Source organism: Saimiri boliviensis, chromosome 21, assembly GCF_048565385.1.
Source record: "Saimiri boliviensis isolate mSaiBol1 chromosome 21, mSaiBol1.pri, whole genome shotgun sequence".
Lineage (NCBI taxonomy): Eukaryota > Metazoa > Chordata > Mammalia > Primates > Cebidae > Saimiri > Saimiri boliviensis.
The window spans coordinates 27,407,886-27,429,484 of NC_133469.1; the positions used below are offsets into that span (position 1 = coordinate 27,407,886).

A 21,599-nucleotide genomic window follows, 5' to 3' on the forward strand; every position below is an offset into this window, starting at 1 on the left:
CCACAAGCTGGGCAGCTGCACCTGAGCCGGGGATTGGGATTGGGGGGAGGTGGGCACGGGCGGAGCATTCGGTGGAGGGGCCAGTCTTGCCATCAGCAGCAAGGAGGGGGCGGAGATTTCAAGAACACATTCCACCCCCCCCCCCGTGCCCCAGAGAGGTGCTTCATGTGGAAGTCAGCCCTAGGATGCACACAGTCGGGGGGCTCAGGGTCCTGGGATGGTCCCGAAAACACGCTTGGGTCTTCGCGGGCTCCTTCTCATCTCTTTCTGTGCGGGCGAGGAGGGCAGGCAGGCCCAGGGCTACCCTTGAGGCGGGTTGAGGGAGGGGGATCCTAAAGGACCCTGGGACCCGTGCAGAGTGACAGGGTCGACAGCTCTGGGGCTCCACTCTTGTTCCCCTGAAGACCCCCACGGCCTCAGTGGCTCCTGGCTTGCACCCAGCCCCAGCGCAGGCGCCCCGAGTGCCGGCGGCTCCAGGTCTGCCCGCCCGTCGCGATCCGTTTCCTCCTCTGCTCTCCTGCCAACGCCTGCCCACCCCTGTTTCCCTCACGGCCAGCGCACGCCTCGGGGACGGCCAGAGCCACCACGCCGACCCGAGAGACTCCCCTGACTCGGGTCCCTGTGTCCCGGGGCCCGGGAGGCTACGCGCAGCGACAACCGGCACGGTGGGACCACCGAGACGCCGGGACCTCCGCGCGGCCTAGAGTGGTCCCGGAAGTGCCCGCGGGCCGGGGGGGGCGGGGCTCTGGGCGCTTCGGCGGCCGCGGGCTCCGCGTCAGCAGCTGCCGCGGAGCGAGGCCGCGTCGGCCGCGTCGGCCGCGGGTTGGAGCAGCTCAGGTGCGGCCCCGCCCCGCCCGCCTGCGGCCCCGCCCCGGCCAGGTGAACCGCCCCGCCCTGGCCCAGGTGAGTGGCCCGGCGTCCGCCGGTGTGACCCGAGTCCGCCTGACCCCCCCCCCGTCCCTCCGGTGGCTCTGGGTGTGCGTGTCCCCAGTTGCGGGGAAACCTGTAGGGGCGCCACGTCGCCGCCCGGGCAGCGCGTGCGGGTCCGTGGCCGCTCTTGGGCCCCGGCCAGGAAACCTTGACTGCCCTGAGGGTTTGCCCGGTGCCCAGGCCCTGGGCACTCTCTAGAGGATGGGATGACAGATGCTGGAAGACCCGGGGAAGGCCCGGAGAGAGGTGGGAAGCATGGAGTTCCAGACCTTTGCGTTTTCCGTCCCAAAACACTTCACATGTCGTGGGGGACAGATAAAGGATTGCCAACTTTTTCTCCTGCGTGGAGACTTCAGCGTGTAAGGGCTACACCAGGATTTAACAGGTGGGTGGAGGAAGAGTTGCAATCTAAGGATACCAAGAAAGAGGACTTGGAAGGCACGAAAATTGGGAAGAAAGCTGTCAGCAACCAAGGGAAGAAAGCGAGGGTGGGGATGGGGTCGAGGGGTAGCTCAAAGCTTTCATGCACCCAGGTAGGCAGTGTGGACGGGTGAAGGGCTATTGTCACGTCTTCGATTTTTTAAGAGAAAGCCAGAAACCTACTGAGTTTTTAGTATTGGCAACTAAGGAAAATGAACAGGAAAAGCCAAACTCTTCGAGAGCCAAACATAACGTAGCAGGATCTCCAGGCTGCCAATTCGCAACCTCGGAAATGAAGGGTTTTGAGAAGGAGGTATTTGGAGAGCAGTTGCCAGATGGGGTGGGAAGGTGAGGACCGGGAAGAGAGGGACTTGGCAGTAAGGAAGTCATCGGATGCCAGAGCTGAGGTCGCAGCTGAAATCGGAAACTTGAAATGTGTCGTGGTGCGATACATAGTTTGTGTGATTGTTCTTGGCAACATTGAACAGCTTAGGAGGAATTGGCAGAGAAGGCTGGGACTTAGCGGCTGTGGTTGCTGCCGACCAGGAGGTGAGGAGCATGGCGCTGCAGCGTGAGAGTTGGAGTGACGCGCATGGTTAGAGTTACTATAGATAGGGAGGGTCTAAGCTGGATGGAGAGGGGGTGAAACTGGAAGAGGAGAGCTAGGGTGAAAACGGGGGGCTTGGATTTCATGAGGGCGAAAGCACAAATTGAGTGAGAGAGCTGGAAGGGTTGGAGATTATGGATTGCTGAAGAGGAGGGGGAGGGGAGGAGTTGATCAAAGAGTGTTTGAAATACTTCGGGGCTGGACGAGGGGGCTCATGCCTGTAATACCAGCACTTTAGGAGGCTGAGATGGGTGGATCGGATGAGCTCAGAAATTCGAGACCAGCCTGGGCAACATTTTGAAACCCCATCTCTACAAAAAATACAAAGATTGGCCAGGTGTGGTGGCACATGCCTGTAGTCTCAGCTTCTTAAGAGGCTGAGATAGGAGAATCACTTGAGCCTGGGGAGCCAGAGATTGCAGTGAGCTGTAATCACACCCCTGCACTCCATCCTGGAAAAAGAAAATACTTTAGTCCAGTGCTTTTTTCATAGCCAGTCTTTCTATTGGCTGAAAAATCATTAAAAAAAATTATTCCTAGGCTGGGCTCCGTGGCTCACGCCTGTAATCCCAGCACTTTGGGAGGCTCAGGTAGGCAAATCACTTGAGGTCAGGAGTTAGAGACCAGCTTGGCCAACATGGTGAAACCGCATCTCTACTAAAAATATAAAAATTAGCCAGGCATCGTAGCAGGCACTTTTCAGGAGTCTGAGGCAACTTGAACCCAGGAGGCGGAGGTTGTACTTCAGGCTGGGCGACAAGAGCGAAACTTCATCTCAAAAAAAAAAAAAAAAAAAAAAAATCATTTCTGCTGGTCATGGTGACTCATGCCTGTAATCCAGCACTTTGGGAGGCGGAGATGGGAGGATTGCTTGAGCCCAGGAGTTCAAGACCAGCCCGGACAACATAATATTATCTCATCTCTACAGAAAATGAAAAATTAACCTGGTGCGGTGAGATGCCCCTGTAGTCCCAGCTACTTGAGAGGCTGAGGTGGGAGGATCAGTTGAGCCGAGGAGGTCAAGGCTGCAGTGAGCTGTGATTCTACTTCTGCACTCCAGCCTGGGTGACAGAGTGAGACCCTGTCTCAAAAAAAAAAAAAAAAAATGTTTTTTTTTCCAAGTAGAAATAAGTTGTGTTATGAGTGTTCTGATTAATTTCGTTTTTCTTTTCTTTTCTTTTTTTTTTTTTTTTTTGAGGCAGTTACTAGATTCAGTATAAAGATAATAGTACTGAGCTGGGCACCCAGTACAATTATCACTGGGCTGGGTGCGGTGGCTCATGCCTGTAATCCCCAAACTTTAGGAGGCCGAGGCAGGTGGATCACACTGTCAAGAGATCGAGACCATCCTGGCCAACACAGTGAAACTCCTTCTCTACTAAAAATACAAAAATTAGTTGGGTGTGGTGGCACACGCCTGTGATGCCAGCTACTTGGGAAGCTGAAACAGGGGTGTCGCCTGAACCCGGGAGGCAGAGGTTGCAGTGAGCCAAGATTACGCCATTGCACTCCAGCCTGGTGACAAAGCGAGACTCTGTCTAAAAAAAAAAAAAAAAAAAAAAAAAGGTAATTAGTACCTTTTTATAGAGTTCTGAGGATTAAATGAGATGCCACGAAGGACCTATTAGTGCCTAGCACATACTAGGTGCTCAGTGAATATGCACTGTTGCTTTCATGATTATGTCACCTGAGGACTTTGCCTTTACCTAGCACAGAAGTTTCTGAATAGGGCTCTGCGGGGCTTCCTCAGGGGCCACAGCTGGGGGGAGGGGTGCTGAGTGGGCTGTTCTAGCTTCCTTCCTTGTCCCTGCTAAAGCACCCTCGTTCGGCTGGAGCTGCTCTGCTTTTGTCTATTTTATTTATTTATATCTCCTAGTGGTCCCCAACCTTTTTGGCATCAGGGACCAGTTTTGCAGAAGATGATTTTTTCGTGAATGGGTACGGGATGTGGGGGATGGTTTTGAGATGAAACGGTTCCACCTCAGATCATCAGGCATTAGATTCTAATAAGGAATGCACAACCTAGATCCCTCACATGCGCAGTTTACAATAGGGTTCAAGTTCCTCTGAGAATCTAATGCCACTGCTGATCTGACAGCGGGCAGAGCTCAGGCTATAATGCTCACAAACCTACTGCTCGACCTGCTGCTTTGCAGCCCGGTCCCTACCAGGCTGCAGACTGGTGCCGGTCCCCTGCCCCGGAAGTTGGGGATCCCTGTCCTAGACAGTTGACTTATTTGAATAAAGTATTCTTTGACCAAAACAGTTGACAGTTCTGGCACAAAAACAAATGGCATTTCCTCCATTTGATCATTTATTCAACAACTGTGTACACTGGGATTGTGCTTTTGTGCTGGGGGCCGGAGATCTGAAATGAAAGAGCGTAGTATTTGCCCTTAGGGAATTTTCAAGCTAACGGTGTGGGCCTGAGATGGTCAAGAACCTGAGGGTGCAGAGAAAAGGGAACATTTGGACGAGTCCCGAAGGATGAGCAAGTGGCAGTCTGAGAATGGCAGGAGGACCTGTTAGGGCCAGACAACAGCAGTGCAAACTAGTCACCAAGCTGGAAAATCAGAAGTGTTGGGGGGACCAGCCTGGGCAATACAGTGAGAACTCATCTCTACAAAAAGAAAATTAAAAAAATTAGCAGAGTGTGGTGGCACACACCTGTAGTCCCAGCTACTCAGGAGGCTGAGGTGGGAGGATCACTGGAGCCTGGGAGGCAGAGGTTGCAGTGAGCCAAGATCACACCACTACACTCCAGCCTAGGCAACAGGTTAAGAGGCTATCTCAAAAAAAAAAAAAAAAAAAAAAGAAGTGTATGGAAAGACAGGCAGATGGATTGGAAGACAGGAGGTGGATTGGAAGGACCAGGTGTGAAGGAGTTGGGCTGTCACAAGATCCTAAGAAGGGAACCACCATAATCAGGCTTGTGTTTTGAATATTTGACTCTAGTGTTAGTGCAGGGCATGCATCAGAGGGAGAAGTGGAAGCCAGGGGTCAGCAGCCAGTTTGGAGGCCAGCACTGAAAAGATCCCAGGAGGTAGCCCTGAAGTCTGAGCTGCAGCGTGACAGTGAGGCCTGAGGGGCAGAGATGCCGTCCATGCAGCCTCGGGAAGTACATAGGATGAGACTAGTCGGGTGAGAATAAGAGTGGCTGTGCTGACTCCCAGGCTGGGGCACCTGGCTGGAAGGAGTGCGGCTGACCTAGTGTAGAGGGAAGAGCTCTCTTTCTCTTTCCCAGCAAAACCTAACCCCCCGATGTCACCCAGTAGCTAGAGCCTTGCTCCTTTTCTGCAGTCCACTTCCTGGTTTTCGTTGTTGTTGTTTGAGACAGTCTCACTCTGAGCCCACGTTGGAGTGCAGTGGTGTGATCTCTGCTCACTGCAACCTCTGCATCCCATGTTTAAGCGATTCTCCTGCCTCAGCCTGCCTAGTAGCTGGGATTACAGGCACCCACCACCACACCCGGCTAATTTAATTGTTTTATATTTTTAGTGGAGATGGGGTTTCACCATACAACCAGGCTGGTTTTGAACTCCTGACCTCAAGTCATCTGCCCGCTTCAGCCTCCCAAAGTGCTAGGATTATACGCATAAGCCACCACACCCCGGCCTCACTTCCTGTTTTAGCTCACCTTTCTGAACATCTTCAGCCCATAGAGTCTAGACACCATGATGCGGTACTTGATTATGTCTGTGTGGCCTTCAATTGTCTCTGGTAAGCAAAACTTGCCTCTAACTCATTTGGGACCATCTTAAGGGCAAGACTGTGTCTTACGTGTATATGGTTGCTTCCCTCATAGATTCTAGGGCAGGAAGCAGGCGCGTATGAGCTGCTTGACTCCTGACTTGACGGCGTTCCCCATTTGCTTTTCAGATGGTGAAAACAGTGAGTGTGGCCCAAAGAAGAACATTTTTAAACAGATACAACCATTGGGAGTGACAGCAGACTCACCATGGAGGTTCCCCCAGCAACCAAGTTTGGCGAGACCTTTGCATTTGAGAACAGGTTAGAGTCACAACAAGGACTCTTCCCAGGGGAGGACCCGGGGGACCCTTTTCTTCAGGAAAGAGGTTTGGAGCAAATGGCTGTGATCTACAAGGAGATCCCTCTTGGTGAGCAAGGCGAGGAACATGGTGATTACGAGGGCAATTTCAGTCTGTGCTCAAGCCCTGTTCAGCATCAAAGTATCCCCCCAGGAACCAGAGTCCAGGATGATGAGCTGTTTGGCCAAACCTTCCTCCAGAAATCCGACCTCAGCGTGTGTCAGATCATCCACGGTGAGGAACCCAGCCCTACCGATGATGCGGAAACAGACCGGGGGCACTCAGGACCCAATGCACCTCACAGAACCCCACAAGCAGCCAAGCCCTACGCGTGTCGAGAGTGCGGGAAGGCCTTCAGCCAGAGCTCCCACCTGCTCCGACACCTGGTGATCCACACCGGGGAGAAGCCCTACGAGTGCTGCGAGTGCGGGAAGGCCTTCAGCCAGAGCTCCCACCTGCTCCGGCACCAGGTCATCCACACCGGAGAGAAGCCCTACGAGTGCCGGGAGTGCGGGAAGGCTTTCCGCCAGAGCTCCGCCCTCACGCAGCACCAAAAGATCCACACCGGAAAGAGGCCCTACGAGTGCAGGGACTGCGGGAAAGATTTCAGCCGGAGCTCCAGCCTCAGAAAACACGAAAGGATCCATACGGGAGAGAGACCTTATCAGTGTAAGGAGTGTGGGAAGTCCTTCAACCAGAGCTCGGGCCTGAGCCAGCACCGGAAGATCCACACCCTAAAGAAACCTCACGAGTGCGATCTCTGTGGGAAAGCCTTTTGTCACAGGTCACACCTCATCCGACACCAGCGGATCCACACCGGGAAGAAACCTTACAAGTGTGACGAGTGCGGGAAGGCCTTCAGCCAGAGCTCCAACCTCATTGAGCATCGCAAGACCCACACCGGCGAGAAGCCCTACAAATGCCAGAAGTGCGGGAAGGCCTTCAGCCAGAGCTCCTCCCTCATCGAGCACCAGCGCATCCACACCGGCGAGAAGCCCTACGAGTGCTGTCAGTGCGGCAAGGCCTTCTGCCACAGCTCCGCGCTCATCCAGCACCAGAGAATCCACACCGGCAAGAAGCCCTACGCCTGCGAGTGCGGCAAAGCCTTCCGGCACAGGTCCGCCCTCATCGAGCACTACAAAACCCACACCCGAGAGAAGCCCTACGTGTGCAATCTGTGCGGCAAGTCCTTCCGGGGCAGCTCGCACCTGATTAGGCATCAGAAGATCCATTCTGGGGAGAAGCTGTAGAAAGAGGAGCCCACACAAAGCTTGAAAGCCTGTGCCAGATGGAGCCCTTATCCACGTCGCATGGTCTCTAGACCCCACCTACCTCCCTGATGCTGAATGAAAACCCTCCGACGTAAGCGCTCCTGAACCTCCCGCCAGCAGGAAGGCCCCGCGTGTCCCCTGCCAAGACCGCCAGCTCTTAGCAGTGTTCCTGCGTGGAAGGGAAGGCAGGGCAATAGGGAGGGCAGCTGGAAAAGAGAGCTGGCCTTCAGTTTCTCCTTCTTGCATTGGACTCCCAAGCCTGCAGGATTCCATTTTGTTCTGGCTTCACTTTTCCCAGAATCCAGAAGAAGAAATGCCAAGAGGGAGAAAGTCGAGTTAAACCCAGGAAAATATCAGATGAACTCTTTAAATCAGGCTGCAGCCTGGCACTTTTAGAAGACAGAAACCACACTCACAGTCCAGATCAGTGAAAGAAAGATGAATCCGAAAGTAGATATGTCAGCAGCACAGTGGAATTTTCCAACTGGGTTGGGCATTGGTAGGGACGACCGAAACAGGTCAACAGAGCAAAGGCAGGTCTAGAGGGTGCGTCTTGGGAGTGGGGGTGAGGGTGGGGAGCCCCTGGGCGTGGTCTCTTAACCCTCTCCTTAGCCCGAGGTCAGTTTGCCTCAGACAGCTCTGTTACAGGAGGGTAGAGGTTTGGCCCTGTTGGCCAGAGGATGTTTGACACCTGGCTGTGACTCAGCCTGGTCACTGGACATGATTGCCCTCCAGGAATAATCTCCGACATGCAGTGTCCCCAAGACCACAGTGTGCCTTGGACATCAGCAGGGCTGGGTCTGGTCTGGCCTGGCAGTGATGCAGCCCTTCTGTCCCAGTGTCAGGGCACCTGGGAAGCTGGGTGGCTTGTTGGAGGAGGCTGTGGTCCAATCAGAAGGTCTGGATTCAAGTCCTAGTTCCACCTCCTCCTACCTGTGTGAACTTGAACCAGTCCTGTAACCTCCCCAGGCTCCATTTCCCCATCCAAGAGTTGGGTAACGGGACCCAGCCATGTGCCTCTAAGGGTTGGTGCCAGGCTGTCATTTAGAACTCGGCCACATGTGAAAGTGCTTTGGCAACTATGAGCAGTCATGGTGACTAAAGACAGAGACCCAGAGTGACCCCTGCCTCACCCCTGTGCATTTCCGCAGGCTGGAGAGATGTTCCCATTTGGTGTCTGAGCGGTGGGACCTCTCACTGAGTAGGGCTTTCCCTCCCTCAGCCCCTTACAGCCTGGGCTGTGTATGCTCTCAGATGCAGTGTCCCACACAAGGACACTTCCTCTTGGATGCCGTCCTGAGCCTCCTATAGCAGCAGCAGCATTCTGCACTTCCACATTCTCTGTCCTCCCTGCCTGCCAACTGGAGTTCACGTGGGGCCTGTTTAAACAGTACCATTGCCTGTTTCACCTGGACCAGTTCAGTCAGCCCTGATGGTGGCATGTTTTAAAGCTCCCCAGGTGATTATAACTTCCTAGTGTGTGGCCAGGCTGTGGGCCCTGTGCTGGGCTTTTTTTTTTTGAACAGAGTCTTGCTCTGTTGCCAGCCTGGAATGCAGTGTGGGATCTTGGCTCACTGCAACCTCTGCCTCCTGGGTTCAAGCGATTCCCCTGCCTCAGCCTCCCAAGTAGCTGGGCCTACAGACATGCACCGCCTCGCCTGACTAATTTTTTATATTTCAGTAGAGACGGGGTTTCCCCGTGTTGGCCAGGATGGTCTCAATCTACTGACCTCGTGATCTGCCCGCCTCAGTCTCCCGAGGTGCTGGGATTACAGGCGTGAACCACCGTGCCCGGCTGTGCTGGGCTTTCATGCATCCCCTGACAGCTTCCAATGTCAGCCTGCTGGCTTTGGATGAGCAGAGCTTGAAGGCCATTCTGTCTCAGTGCCGTACTCCTCACTCCACCAACCTGGAGCCTCAGGGATGGGCTCAGGCAGTGCTGGTCAGCTGGGCGCTTGGGAAGTGTGTGTCCCAGGCCTTGGGGACGCCTTTAGTTCTGGCTTCCCTTGGGCTCAGAGCTAGTGGGGAAGGAGGCAGTCTAGGCTGTTTTGAAGTTCCCTAAACATTTATGGCTGGGCTCACATAGACTTACCATGGTAGCAGTGGCTACTTCAGCTGATCAGAAGCTCAGCATGGCCCTTATGCCTAGTTTTGATAAATAAATATGGGAAAGCCATAATTGTTACTAAGTGGGGCTTGATAGGCCAGAGATTTCCAAATGACGGAAATGTTGGTCTGGAGAGGTCATGGTGAGAGTTTCGGCCACGCCTCTGTCTAGCCCCTGTCTTTGCTACGTATGTGAAACATTTAATCAGCACTCTATTGTCCACCAGAACCCTCTGCGTGACCAGCTGGACCGACTGGGTGGTGCCCTGGGCATTGCCTGCAAGTGGCCTGTCCCTATCAAGAGTGAAGAGAGAATGCTAGGATGCCGTTGGGACAGCAGGTGGCACAGGGGCCTCTGAAAGATCTACCTCCTCTTTACCCTGCCCTGCTCTCCCACCGCTATCATCAGGCAAATGTCTGTTACCTACCTTTGGCCTCTCCCTCCCCAACCTTCCTGCACACCCCAGCCAAATTGATTTTTAAAGCATCACTTTGCACAAGTCACCACACTCCTTAAAACCAACTTTCAGGAGCTTTTCTGCACGTAAACCCTCATTTCAGCCAGCCTGGTTTCACTCTGAGCAAGCCACAGGGAGTTTAGGCTGCCCCTGCTCACTCTAGCGTTACTCCCGCCTCATAATTCTGTCCGTTCTCGCATTTTGAAACATGCGCCTTCTCCTCTCCCTCCCTCCCTCTCTTTTCTTCTTTTTGTATCACAGGGAGATGACAATCCCCCTCTCCCCCAAGGGTTAACAGATAAACATGATAAAACCCAGGTACTTTTCTTTTTTGGAAGTATGAGCAGAGCCTCGTTCCTTCTGTTCAAATTCTTTCCTTGTTTTATTTTATATGTATGTAATTTTTTTTTTAGACAGAGTCTCACTCTGTCACCCAGGCTGGAGTGCAGTGGCAGGATCTTGGCTCACTGCAACCTCCACCTCCTGGGTTCAAGCACTTCTCCTGCCTCAGCCTCCTGAGTAGCTGGATTACACGATGCCCAGCTAATTTTTGTATTTTTAGTAGAGACGGGGTTTCACCAAGTTGGTCAGGCTGGTCTTGAACTTCTGACCTTGTAATCTGCCTGACTAGGCCTCCCAAAGTGCTGGGATTATAGGCATGAGCCACTGTGCCCGGCCAGCTTATTAGATATTTTTAAAAACACTCTCATTCTATTTAGATTCTCAAACAGTGTAAAGTTATACAAGCTCATCCCTGCTGATGTTTTAATCAGTTATCTTTTACTTTAGTTGATCTTTGTTTCTATCCTACCTTTTTTTCTTTTTATGGCAGTGGTTTACTTAGATGTTGTAGAGTGTTACAAAACTCCAGCTCTTGCTTTCGTGTACTAATCTCATTGTTTTGTCTGCATATATGTATTCGCCTTTTTGGTTTATTACCTTATAATTCTAAAATCATTTAGATATAATTAATCATTTTAAATATTTCTAGTATGTAGGTACTTTGGTCTATATTTTTTCTTCTTAGAGTTACAGCTTTGTCTGCACTTCGTAAGTTTTACCATGTGGTGTTTTTTGTTACAGTATTAAGAATTTCCTTTTGGCCCAAGTGTTATTATTTAAAAATATTTCTAAGTGATGAATGCTTAGGGTATTGCTGCTTATTTCTTACTGTACTGTGGTGTCCACATTTCTAAGAGTCCATAGGACATCTTTGGGCCTGAATATATTATCAATTTTTATAAAAGCATTTGTATAATCTCAAAATGTGTTTTTAATCTACCAGTGCTATTTGTTAACTCAAATTTTTCATTATTTTATTCAAATCCATACATTCTCTGGCTTTCATTTACTTTAGAATTCTCAACTCGGGGTCCATGGCCTGCCTAGGAGTCTTGAGCATGCAGGGGTTTGTTGTGGACCCCTAGGGATCAAACAAAGCTGGGTATGTGCAGGGAGACATTTTGCTGGGGACGGGGATTGTAGTATTTGCCATATTTTTAAACGCCTCTGTGACACCAAAACCGTTCAGAACACTCATTTACTTGATGTAATCATAGTTCGATGTTTGTGTTTTTTTCCTTATATATTCCTGTTTCACTTTTTTTTTTTTTTTTTTTTGAGACAGAGTTCCACTTTTGTTGCCCAGGCTTGGAGTGCAATGATCTCAACTCACCGCAACCTCCACCTCCTGGGTTCAAGCAATTCTCCTGCCTCAGCTGCCGCTGGGATTATGAGCACGCACCACCATGCTGGCTAAATTTGTATTTTTAGTAGAGATGGGGTTCCTCCATGTTGGTCAGGCTGGTCTGGAACTCCCGACCTCAGGTGATCCACCCGCCTCGGCCTCCCAAAATGTTGGGATTACAGGCATGAGCCACCATGCCCCGCCTCCTGTTTCACTTTTAGTCTCTGTTTATCTTTATATGTATTGTCCCTATGTTGTACGGTTTTCTCAAGTCCTTTTTGAGAAATAGGCAGGGTATAAATCATCAGTAAGTATCATGTTGGGGCATATCTATTTAATAGTGATATTTTGAAAAACTATGCCTTTTAGTACCCTCTTTGTCTCTCTTACTGTTTCTAGCCTTAACTTCTCTTTTCCAGATATTATAATTAAAACCTCTTGCTTTTCTTGAATTTGCATGGTAGAGTTTAGCTTAGCATTTTATTTTTAAATTGGTGTATATATTTTGCTGTACATCTGTACATAAACAGCAAATTGTTAGACTATTTTCTGGTTCTTTCTGTCAAATTCTTTTTCTGGCTATACAAGAAGATCTATCAACAATACTATTGTTAAGCAAAGCACAATTTATTTTCATTTTAATATTTAAATATATATTAACTAATTTAACCTGTAAAGGCCATGTTTATCCCTCAGCCCCATCTCTATGAGTCATTAACCACATGTGGAGTGGCATTTCTGGATAGACTAGAGGTCTGCCATTGCGCCCACCTGCCTCTCTTCTTGTCACATTTGGGTTCAGTGTTAGGATGTGACCTAGCCCATTCCTCAAGTTACAGCCTCTGACTTCAGGGTTCTCAGCTAGAACATGAGGGAATGATGCCACCTCACAGCCTTGGGGGGCTCAGAGGTGGAGGGAATGCAAATATGCTTAGCAAACTATGAGGCGCAGTTGATTATTACATCATTAGTATTTTGAAGTATTTCTTTTTCTTTCTTTCTTTCTTTTTTTGAGATGGAGTTTCGCTCTTGTTACCCAGGCTGGAGTGCAATGGTGCGATCTCGGCTCACCGCAACCTCCGCCTCCTGGGTTCAGGCAATTCTCCTGCCTCAACCTCCTGAGTAGCTGGGGTTACAGGCACGCGCCACCATGCCCAGCTCATTTTTCGTATTTTTAGTAGAGACGGGGTTTCACCATGTTGACCAGGATGGTCTCGATCTCTTGACCTTGTGATCCACCTGCCTTGGCCTCCCAAAGTGCTGGGATTACAGGCTTGAGCCACCGTGCCCGGCCCTCTCTTTTTTTTTCTTTGAGATGGAGTCTTGCTCTGTAGCCAGGCTGGAGTGCAGTGGTACAATCTCGGCTCATCGCAACCTCCGCTTCCCGGGTTCAAGCGATTCCCCTGCCTCAGCCTCCCGAGTAACTGGGACTGCAGGCATATGCCACCACACCCAGCTAACTTTTTGTATTTTAGTAGAGACGGGGTTTCACCACGTTGGCCAGAGGCCTCCTAAAGTGCTGGGATTATAGGCGTGAGTCATCGTGCCTGTCCTTTTTTTTTTTTTAATTTTTTTTTGTGATGAAGTCTTGCTCTTGTCATCCAGGCTGGAGTGCTATGGCGAGATCTCGGCTCACTGCAACCTCCGCCTACTGGGTTCAAGTGATTCTCCTGTCCCAGCCTCCGAGTAGCTGGGTTTACAGGCACCCACCACCAAGCCCGGCTAATTTTTTTTTGTATTTTTAGTAGAGATGGGATTTTGCCATGTTGGTCAGGCTGGTCTCGAACTCCTGACTTCAGGAATCCACTTACTTCGGTCTCCCAAAGTGCTGGGGATTACAGTTGTGAGCCACTGCACCCAGCCTTATTATTATTATTATTTTTTTGAGACAAAGTCTTGCTCTGTAGCCCAAACTGGAGGGGGCAGTGATGTGATCTCAGCTCACTGCAACCTCTACCTCCCAGGTTCAAGCGATTCTCCTGCCTCAGCCTCCCGAGTAATTGGGATTACAGACTTACACCACCGCACCTGGCTAATTTCTTTGTATTTTTCGTAGAAATGGGCTTTAACCATGTTGATCAGGCTGGTCTTGAACTCCTGACCTCAGGTGATCCTCTGGCCTCAGCCTCCCAAAGCGCTAGGATTACAGGCATGAGCCACCGCTCCCAGCTGAAGTATTTCTTTAATTTTCTGTTTTTAATCCCAAAGTTCTTTCAACATAGCATAGAGCATTACATTATATTTTACTTTTTAGAAAACACTGCCAGAGCTGGGCACGATGGCTCACACCTGTAATCCCTGCACTTTGGGAGGCCGGGGTGGGTGGATCGCCTGACATCAGGAGTTCCAGACCAACCTGGCCAATATGATGAAACCCTGTATCTACTAAAAATACAAAACATTAGCCGGGCATAGTGGCAGGAGCCTGTAATCCCAGCTACTTGGGAGGCCTGAGGCAGGAGAATCACTTGAACCGGGGAGGTGGTGGTTACAGTGAGCTAGATAGTGCCACTGCACTCCAGCCTGGGCAACAAGAGTGAAACTCCATCTCAAAACAACAACAACAACAACAACAACAACAACAAAAACACTGCCAGATATAGCAAAGAACTAAACATCACAGATCTGTCCCACCCTCCCTGAGTGAACCCATATAGTCATTTGAAGAGAGGGGGGCCCTGATCTCATCCTCCCATCCCCATCAGCTGTCTGTCCATGGTCATTCCTCCCCTGCAGGGCACTACCATCTGCCCCAGGGAGAGAAGGGAAGCACTGTCACAGATGCAAAAGCTTGAGAAGATGGTCACTTCCGGCTGCCCCTGATGCATATGGGAAAACAGGCTGATGTCTTACTCAAGGTGTGTGGTGATTTAGTGACAGATCTACCTAGCAGCCATCAGGAAGAACAATTCTGGATGTTATGCTGAGGCCCTGGCCAGTTGCTACCGGGACTAACCACTGGCAGCATGTGGGTTTAGCCCCCACGGGCCAAGGTGAAAACCAAATGGCCTTGGTTCATTTGGAGTTGCTTGACCCTTGGGGACAAGACATTTACTGACATCATGCAAGGTGGATGTATTTGCCAGCATGCCAATGCATCCATTTAATGGGGGTAGGGAAAGAGAAACCCTCTTGTAGGAAAACTACACAATTTTCAGTATCTAATAATGTGGGAAACCAAGTCAGAAGGTTGCCTAGTGAGTGTAGAACTGAGGTGCAAGGTGATGGAGATCTTGACCCAAGATGCCGTGTGGGGTCCATCCCTCCCACACCACAGAGGCCTGCCCATCAGAATGCTGATGAGGGGCGTGTGCTAGAAAACGCGTCGGCTGCATTTGCTTCCTGCTGTTGTGGGTACACTGCTGCCTCCTGCAGGTGGTTCACCGCCCTCTGATGGAGGCTAACAAGCATGTGAAATGTACTTAAGAGACCTCCCCAAACCCAAAAGGGTCTTGGCTTGAAATCCAAACTTCCCCTTGCCACCACCCTCAGTCAGGCAAACTCTCCTTCCACTACAAATGGCAGGAAGCACCTCTGCTTCTCCCCACTATACCTCACGTAGGTTTTCCAGCTCCCGGAACTCCAGAAGTGAGAGGGCGTCGTAAGTAGCCAAGTGGTAATGTGCTCCCAGCTTAATCCTTACACAGTCTCATCTACAGGAAAAGGGAGAGGCACCTCGTGCTTCTGGATTGGTCTTCTGCCAGGACCACAGCCCCTCAAAATTGAAGAGCTACCCTGGGATCATAGTCGGGGAAGGCCAGGGAGTACAGTGCCCCTCTGAGGGCTGATAGGACTTTCTCCTTGTCTTATACAAGGGAGTTTTTGTTTGTTTGTTTGTTTCTTTTTTGTTTTATTGTGGAGACGGAGTTTTACTCTTGTCATTCAGGCTGGAGTGCAGTGGTACAATTTTGGCTTACTGAAACCTCTGCCTCCTGGGTTCAAGGGATTCTCCTGCCTCAGCCTCCCGATTAGCCGAGATTACAGGCGCCCACCACCACACCCAGCTAATTTTTGTATGGCCTCAGTTGATCCACCCGCCTTAGCCTCCCAAAGTGCTGGGATTACAGTGAGCCACTGCATCCTGCTGGGAGTCTTACTTAAAGCTTGAAGCCTCTCCCTTCTATCAACAGCCTGCCCCAGAGGTGCCCAATATCAGCCTCTCTCTGCCCATCTTCCTTTCCCACTATGCAGACTGGGCCCTGGAGGGGCGGGCTCTGCCCCTGCGGAGGCTGTGTAGTAGGCCTCCCAGTAGCACTTGCTGTGTGAACAAGTGACTTTCTGTTGCCTGTTGTGCCTATTGATGGTGCTTCTCAGCCCTCTCTACTTCCTGTCCTTCCCTCCTCTTAGGCCTGGAATCAAACACCCACCTCCTCCACTACCTTCTCATTCACAGAGCCGCCCAAGTCCTGCTCCTTGATATCACTGGATGCCGCTTCCTTCTCTCTGATCACTCTGCCTTACCTGAGGCTGCTGCCATCTCTCTGATGGCCCAGTGCACAGTCTCCTGACCTGACTGCCCTTGCATCCATTCTCCCTTCGGCAGCCAGAGTGCTTTCTACCCCGCTAGTCTGATGGGGTCACTGTCTTCCTCAAACACCCCCACTGAGTCCCCTGTAAACCAGAGTGTCAAGGCCAGCCTGCAGGCCCTTCCTGATCTGGCTCCCCATTTCTGGAACCTCTGTGCTCCAGCCCCACTGAACTCCTTTGTTCCCTTAACATGCCTTCCACTGGAAGGAAGGATGTCCCTTGAGAAACACCCCTCCTACAGCTGCAGAAGGAGCCTGGGCTGGAGGTTCGGGGGAGTCTTCTTCCCATGTTAGTTACTCTGAGGGGGCCTGCTCCCCCTCCATGCCCCTCCCTAGCCCTGTGCTGCATTCTGGGTGTCAGGTGCAGCTGAACCAGGGAAGAAGGCCAAATTTGGGGTCAGAGCCAGCCCTTTGGTTAGTGAAAGAGAAAACAGGCTCCAACCATGACTCTTTTCTTCTTGCATCTCACTGTTACGTTTTCATGTCACTTTAATGCCTGGCATCTTTATGTATTTCCTAACAATGATTTCACAAGTATCCCGGTCATAATTTTCCCTGAGCCCATGCTCCACAACCTAGTTCCTGACCGGGACCCCCCCCCCAACCCCCCAGGCTTAGGACAGACCCTCACAATGGCTGAGGCTCAGCCCTAGGTTTCTTCCCCGTTTCATGGACGGGGTCAGCAGAAAGGGTGAGGGAAGCTCAGTTCACAGAAGAGTGAAGTGGGAAGTGCTTGCGGTGTTCCAAGATCACAACAGGAGGCCTTGTCATTTCAGACAGCAAGAAGGCTGGCAGGGGCCCATTTCCTTTTTAGTGGAGTAAGGGAGTCACAGGGAGGGAGAGGAAGAGACCTACCTGACCGATCCGGCAGGAACAGGGCCTGGGAACAGCGCGCTCCGTGTCTGAACTTCCAGTGCAGTCCTTGAGGGTAAGTATGTGACCTGCAGCGGGAGGCCACCAGGGGGCGCCGTGAGACCGGCCCAGGCTGAGCTGGGGGAGGAGGACCCCACGTCTCTGCTTGGGGCTCAGTGTCTTTTTCTTCCGTTTGCTTCAACCATTCTGAAGGCCAGACCTGTCTAGGAGAGCCCGGTTCCAACCGTGGGACTCCTACAGATGTAGAGGTACTCCTAGATTCCTTTTTTTTTTTTTTTTTTTTTTTTTTGAGACAGAGTGTCGCTCTTGTTACCCAGGCTGGAGTGCAATGGCACAATCTCGGCTCACCGCAACCTTCGCCTCCTGGGTTCAGGCAATTGTCCTGCCTCAGCCTCCTGAGTAGCTGGGATTACAGGCACACGCCACCATGCCCAGCTAATTTTTTGTATTTTTAGTAGAGACGGGGTTTCACCACGTTGACCAGGATGGTCTCGATCTCTCGACCTCGTGCCTCAGCCTCCTGAGTAGCTGAGACTACAGGCGTGTACCACCACACCCAGCTAATTTTTGTATTTTTAGTAGAGACGGGGTTTCACCATTTGGCCAGGATGGTCTTGGTCTCCTGACCTCATGATCCACCCGACTTGGCCTCCCAAAGTGCTGGGATTACAGGCGTTAGCCACCATGTGTGGCCAAAATTTTTTTATTGTATATAAATCATTACATATTTTTTACTATATATATATATGTTTTTGGAATCTTTTTCTGTGTGTGAGCCACCGTCTTGCTCTGTCACCCAGGCTGGCGTGCAGTGGTGCCATCATAGCACACTGTAGCTTTGAGCTCCTGGGCTCAGGTGATTCTCCCACCTCAGCCTCCCAAGTACCTGGGACTACAGGCGCAGGCCACCATGCCTGGCTACGTTTTGTATTTTTTGTAGAAACAAAGTTTCACTATGTTGCCCAGGCTGGTTTTAACTCCTGGGCTCAAGAGATCTGCCTACCTTGGCCTCCCAAAGTACTGGGATTGTAGGCGTGAGCCACCTTGCCTGGCTGGTAACTTATTTTGATACCCACTTTTTTTTTTTTTGAGATGTAGTTTCACTCTTGTTGCCCCGGCTGGAATGCAGTGGCATCACTCAGCTCACTGCAAACTCTGCCTCCTAGGTTCAAGTGATTCTCCTGCCTCAGCCTCCCAAGTAGCTGGGATTATAGGCACCTGCCACCATGTCAGGCTAATTTTTTGTATTTTTAGTAGAGACGGGGTTTCACTATGTTGGCCAGGCTGGTATTGAACTCCTGACCTCAGGTGATCCACCCACCTCAGCCTCCCAAAGTGCTGGGATTACAGGCATGAGCCACCACACCTGGCCACCTATTTTGATGTCTAAGTTGCAGAATATAAAAGGTGTGTGTGTGTGTGTGTGTGTGTGTGTGTGTGTGTGTGTGTGAATCAGCTGGAAGATTAATAAATGTCACCTGAAGGTGGATGAAGTGATCTATAGACCTGAGTCTTTGGGGGAGGGTTAACCTGTTTTGGTTATATGAGCATAGTTGCATAACATTAGTCAGAAGCATGATGCTGCTATTGGCTTTATTTGGAGGTTAATATGGTTAGAGGAGGTGTGCAGAAATGCCACAATGACATAGGTGGGCTGGAGTGGTTTTACCCTGTGTCCCCCTGGCTAAACTAGGTTTCCCACAATCTCCTCCTCCATATGATTTGGGGTTAGAATTGGCTAAAAAATTTGTGAGATACCCGGTAGCAGAAAGGAAGCGACAGCCATCACTCACAACAGGCCTGCTCCGTCAGAGGCCAGATGCAGAGGTGCTGGGCTGCCCAGGACCAGGGTAAGGGGAGCAGGCACCTGTGTGAGTGCAGGGTCAGCACCTGAGAGTGAGCACCCTCTTAGATGGTGGCCTTGGGCACTTGCTGGGCACACAGTAGGGTCCCCTGCCTGGAAGCTCTTTCGGTTCTCAGGAGGAGAGCGGCTCAGGTGTGACCTGTAAGAAGAAAGAGCTTCTCAACAGACTTCTCCGCTGTGGGCTGAACCCTCCCACCGAGTGCCTTCCCAGTTTGTTACAGAAAACCAGAGCTGAGGCCAGGCACGGTGGCTCATGCCCATAATCCCAGTACTTTGGGAAGCTGAAGCATGTGGATCCCTGAGGTCAGGAGTTCGAGACCAGCCTGGCCAACATGGCAAAACTCCGTCTCTACTAAAAAATACGAAAAAACCAGCCAGGCGTGGTGGTGGCTGCCTATAATCTCAGCTACTTGGGAAACTGAGGGAGGAGAATTGCTTGAACCTGGGAGGGGGAGGTTGTGGTGAGCCAAGATTGCGCCACTGCACTCCAGCCTGGGCAACCGAGCGAGACTCTGTCTCAAAAAATAAAAAAATAATAAAAAAGGAAAAGAAAGGCCAGAGCTGGACAGTAGCCAAAGAATCAAAACAGATGTGATCAGGAACTACTGCAGTGGGGAAGAGGTCCTGGTGTGAGGCTGGACTCCACGTGAATACAGCATGGGCAAGTGGGGATTTATAGCCCTGGAGTAGGGTTGGGGGAGTGGGTGGAAAATGGCTGAGAGGAAGCATCTCAGGGCTAAGCGGGGTTCTGGCTAAACCGAACTCCCAGGATTCCTCGGAACGCAGGCCAGGTTGATCAGACATCACCTGGGGGATTGGGAATTTGATCAGATCGGGAAGGTGATCAGATGTTGAGGTTAGGTGACTGTGGCTAAACCCACTTAGCAGGAATCTTGCTAAAACTGTGCAATGTAGACCCAGTTAAGGTGGACACTGAAGCTCAAGGTCAAAGCCTAGTTGATAAGGCTTAGAGGAGCCTGGCTCAAGTTTTTTCCAGGAGAGAGTCTCCGTCACACTGCATGCCTGGGTGGGGAGACCCCTGGGTTTCTGTGAGCCCTGACATCAGAGGCCTTGGGCCTGGTTCCTGCTGCACCTTCCGGAGTTCCACCAAGTGTGTCCCGCTTGTTGGATTGTTAGGTGGTTCTCAGGCTGTCCCTGGCCTGGATGGTGGGGAGGGGAGGGTGGTGGTCAGCTGCCTGAGGCCTCCACCACTCCATCCCCGTGCTGCGCCCCAAGGAAGGCAGTCAGGCTCGGGCCCTGGTCCTGGTCAGCAGGGATGGGCCCCTCTGCATAGTCGATGGAGAAGGCCTCTCTGTATCCCCTGGGCTTCTGGTCTGATAAGGCTTCCCATGAGTAAATCCAGCCAGCTGGGGGAAAAGGGCAGGGAGAAACCCAGAGACATGGGACCAGGGCTCTGGGATCGGGTGACCCTAGGTGCCCCACGTCTGGATTCCCAGTTATGACAGGCAATAACTCCCTCCTTGTCTGAGGCAATATGAGTTGGGTTTCTGGGACCCAAAGGATGGGCTTTCTGACATGGTCTGTAAGAGACACTGCACATGTGCGCTGGAATCATGGCGGGAGAGGCACCTGGTGCTATCCCAGACCCGATACTGCACAGAAAAGGTCTAGCAATCCCGTCATAGAGATGCAACTAAACTTGGAAATGCAAGAACAGACATGAAACTTGCGCAATATAAGGGCACATTTACATCTTTTAGAGAAGAACTCCCATGTGCAAGTATGGGGGGTTAGGATAGAGAATGGCTGAAAGTAAACAGATCGAGAAAGATACCATGAAATTGCTACTCAAAAGAAAACTGGTGTAGTTATATAGATATCAGACAGAAGAAAATTTAAGGTAAAAGGTATCATCTGGAATAAATAGGGCTATTTTATGCTAATAAAAGTTTCATTTCGACCAGGCACGGTAGCTCACGCCTGTAATCCCAGCACTTTGGGAAGCCAAGGTGGGTGCATCAGGTGGTTAGGAGTTCAAGACCAGCCTGGCCAACATAGTGAAAGGCCATCTCTACTAAAAATACAAAAATTAGCAGGATGGCAGGATGTGGTGGTGGGTGCCTGTAATCCCAGCTACTTGGGAGGCTGAGGCAGGAGAATCATTTGAACGTGGGAGGCAGAGGTTGCAGTGAGCCAAGATCACACCATTGCATCCCAGCCTGGGCAACAGGGTAAGACTCTGTCTAAAAAAAAAAAATTTTGGCTGGGCGTGGTAGGTCATGCCTGTAATCCCAGCACTTTGGAAGGCCAAGATGAGTGGATCACCTGAGGTCAGGAGTTCAAGATGAATCTGGCCAATATGGTGAAAGCCTGTTTCTACTAAAAATACAAGAATTAGCTGGTTATGGTGGCGGGCAACGGTAATCCCAGCTACTCTGGAGGCTGAGGCAGGAGAATCGCTTGAGCCTGGGAGGTGGAGGTTGCAGTGAGCCAAGAATGTGCCATTGCACTCTAGCCTGGGCGATATGAGCGAAACTCAGTCTCATGAAAAAACAAAAACAAAAAAAAACAAAAAAAGGTTTACCTCATCAGGAGGTCATAAGTCTTTTTTGTTTTTGTTTTGAGACAGGGTCCCATTCTGTTGCCCAGGCTGGAGTGCAGTGGTGTGATCACGGCTTATTGCAGGCTCGACCTCCTGGGCTCAGGTGATCCTCCCACCTCAGCCTCCCAAGCAGCTGGGACTACAGGTGCAAGCTACCATACCTGGCTAGTTTGAAATGTTTTTGTAGAGATGGCATTTCACCATGCTTCCCAGGCTGGTTTCAAACTTCTGGGCTCAAGTGATCC

General features: G+C 51.0%; 1 protein-coding gene across 4 annotated transcripts; it reads left to right on the forward strand.

Moving 5' to 3' along the window:
- The first annotated feature begins 763 nt into the window (after positions 1–763).
- Positions 764–12,070, forward strand: ZNF70 (zinc finger protein 70). 4 transcript variants are annotated; one of them, XM_039462429.2, is made up of 2 exons: positions 764–903; positions 5,837–12,070. In XM_039462429.2, the coding sequence occupies exon 2, from the start codon at positions 5,916–5,918 to the stop codon at positions 7,254–7,256; it is 1,341 nt and encodes a 446-aa protein (XP_039318363.2). In that variant the 5' UTR covers positions 764–903; positions 5,837–5,915; the 3' UTR covers positions 7,257–12,070. The 4 variants fall into 4 exon arrangements, with proteins under 4 accessions (XP_039318363.2, XP_010347516.2, XP_003938541.2 ...); XM_010349214.3 differs by lacking the exon at positions 764–903 and adding an exon at positions 918–1,315; XM_003938492.4 differs by lacking the exon at positions 764–903 and adding an exon at positions 918–1,176.
- The last annotated feature ends 9,529 nt before the right edge of the window (positions 12,071–21,599 follow it).

Excerpts from the sequence above, each read along its gene's own strand:
- ZNF70 (XM_039462429.2), top strand. The coding sequence starts at position 5,916 with ATGGAGGTTCCCCCAGCAACCAAGTTTGGCGAGACCTTTGCATTTGAG.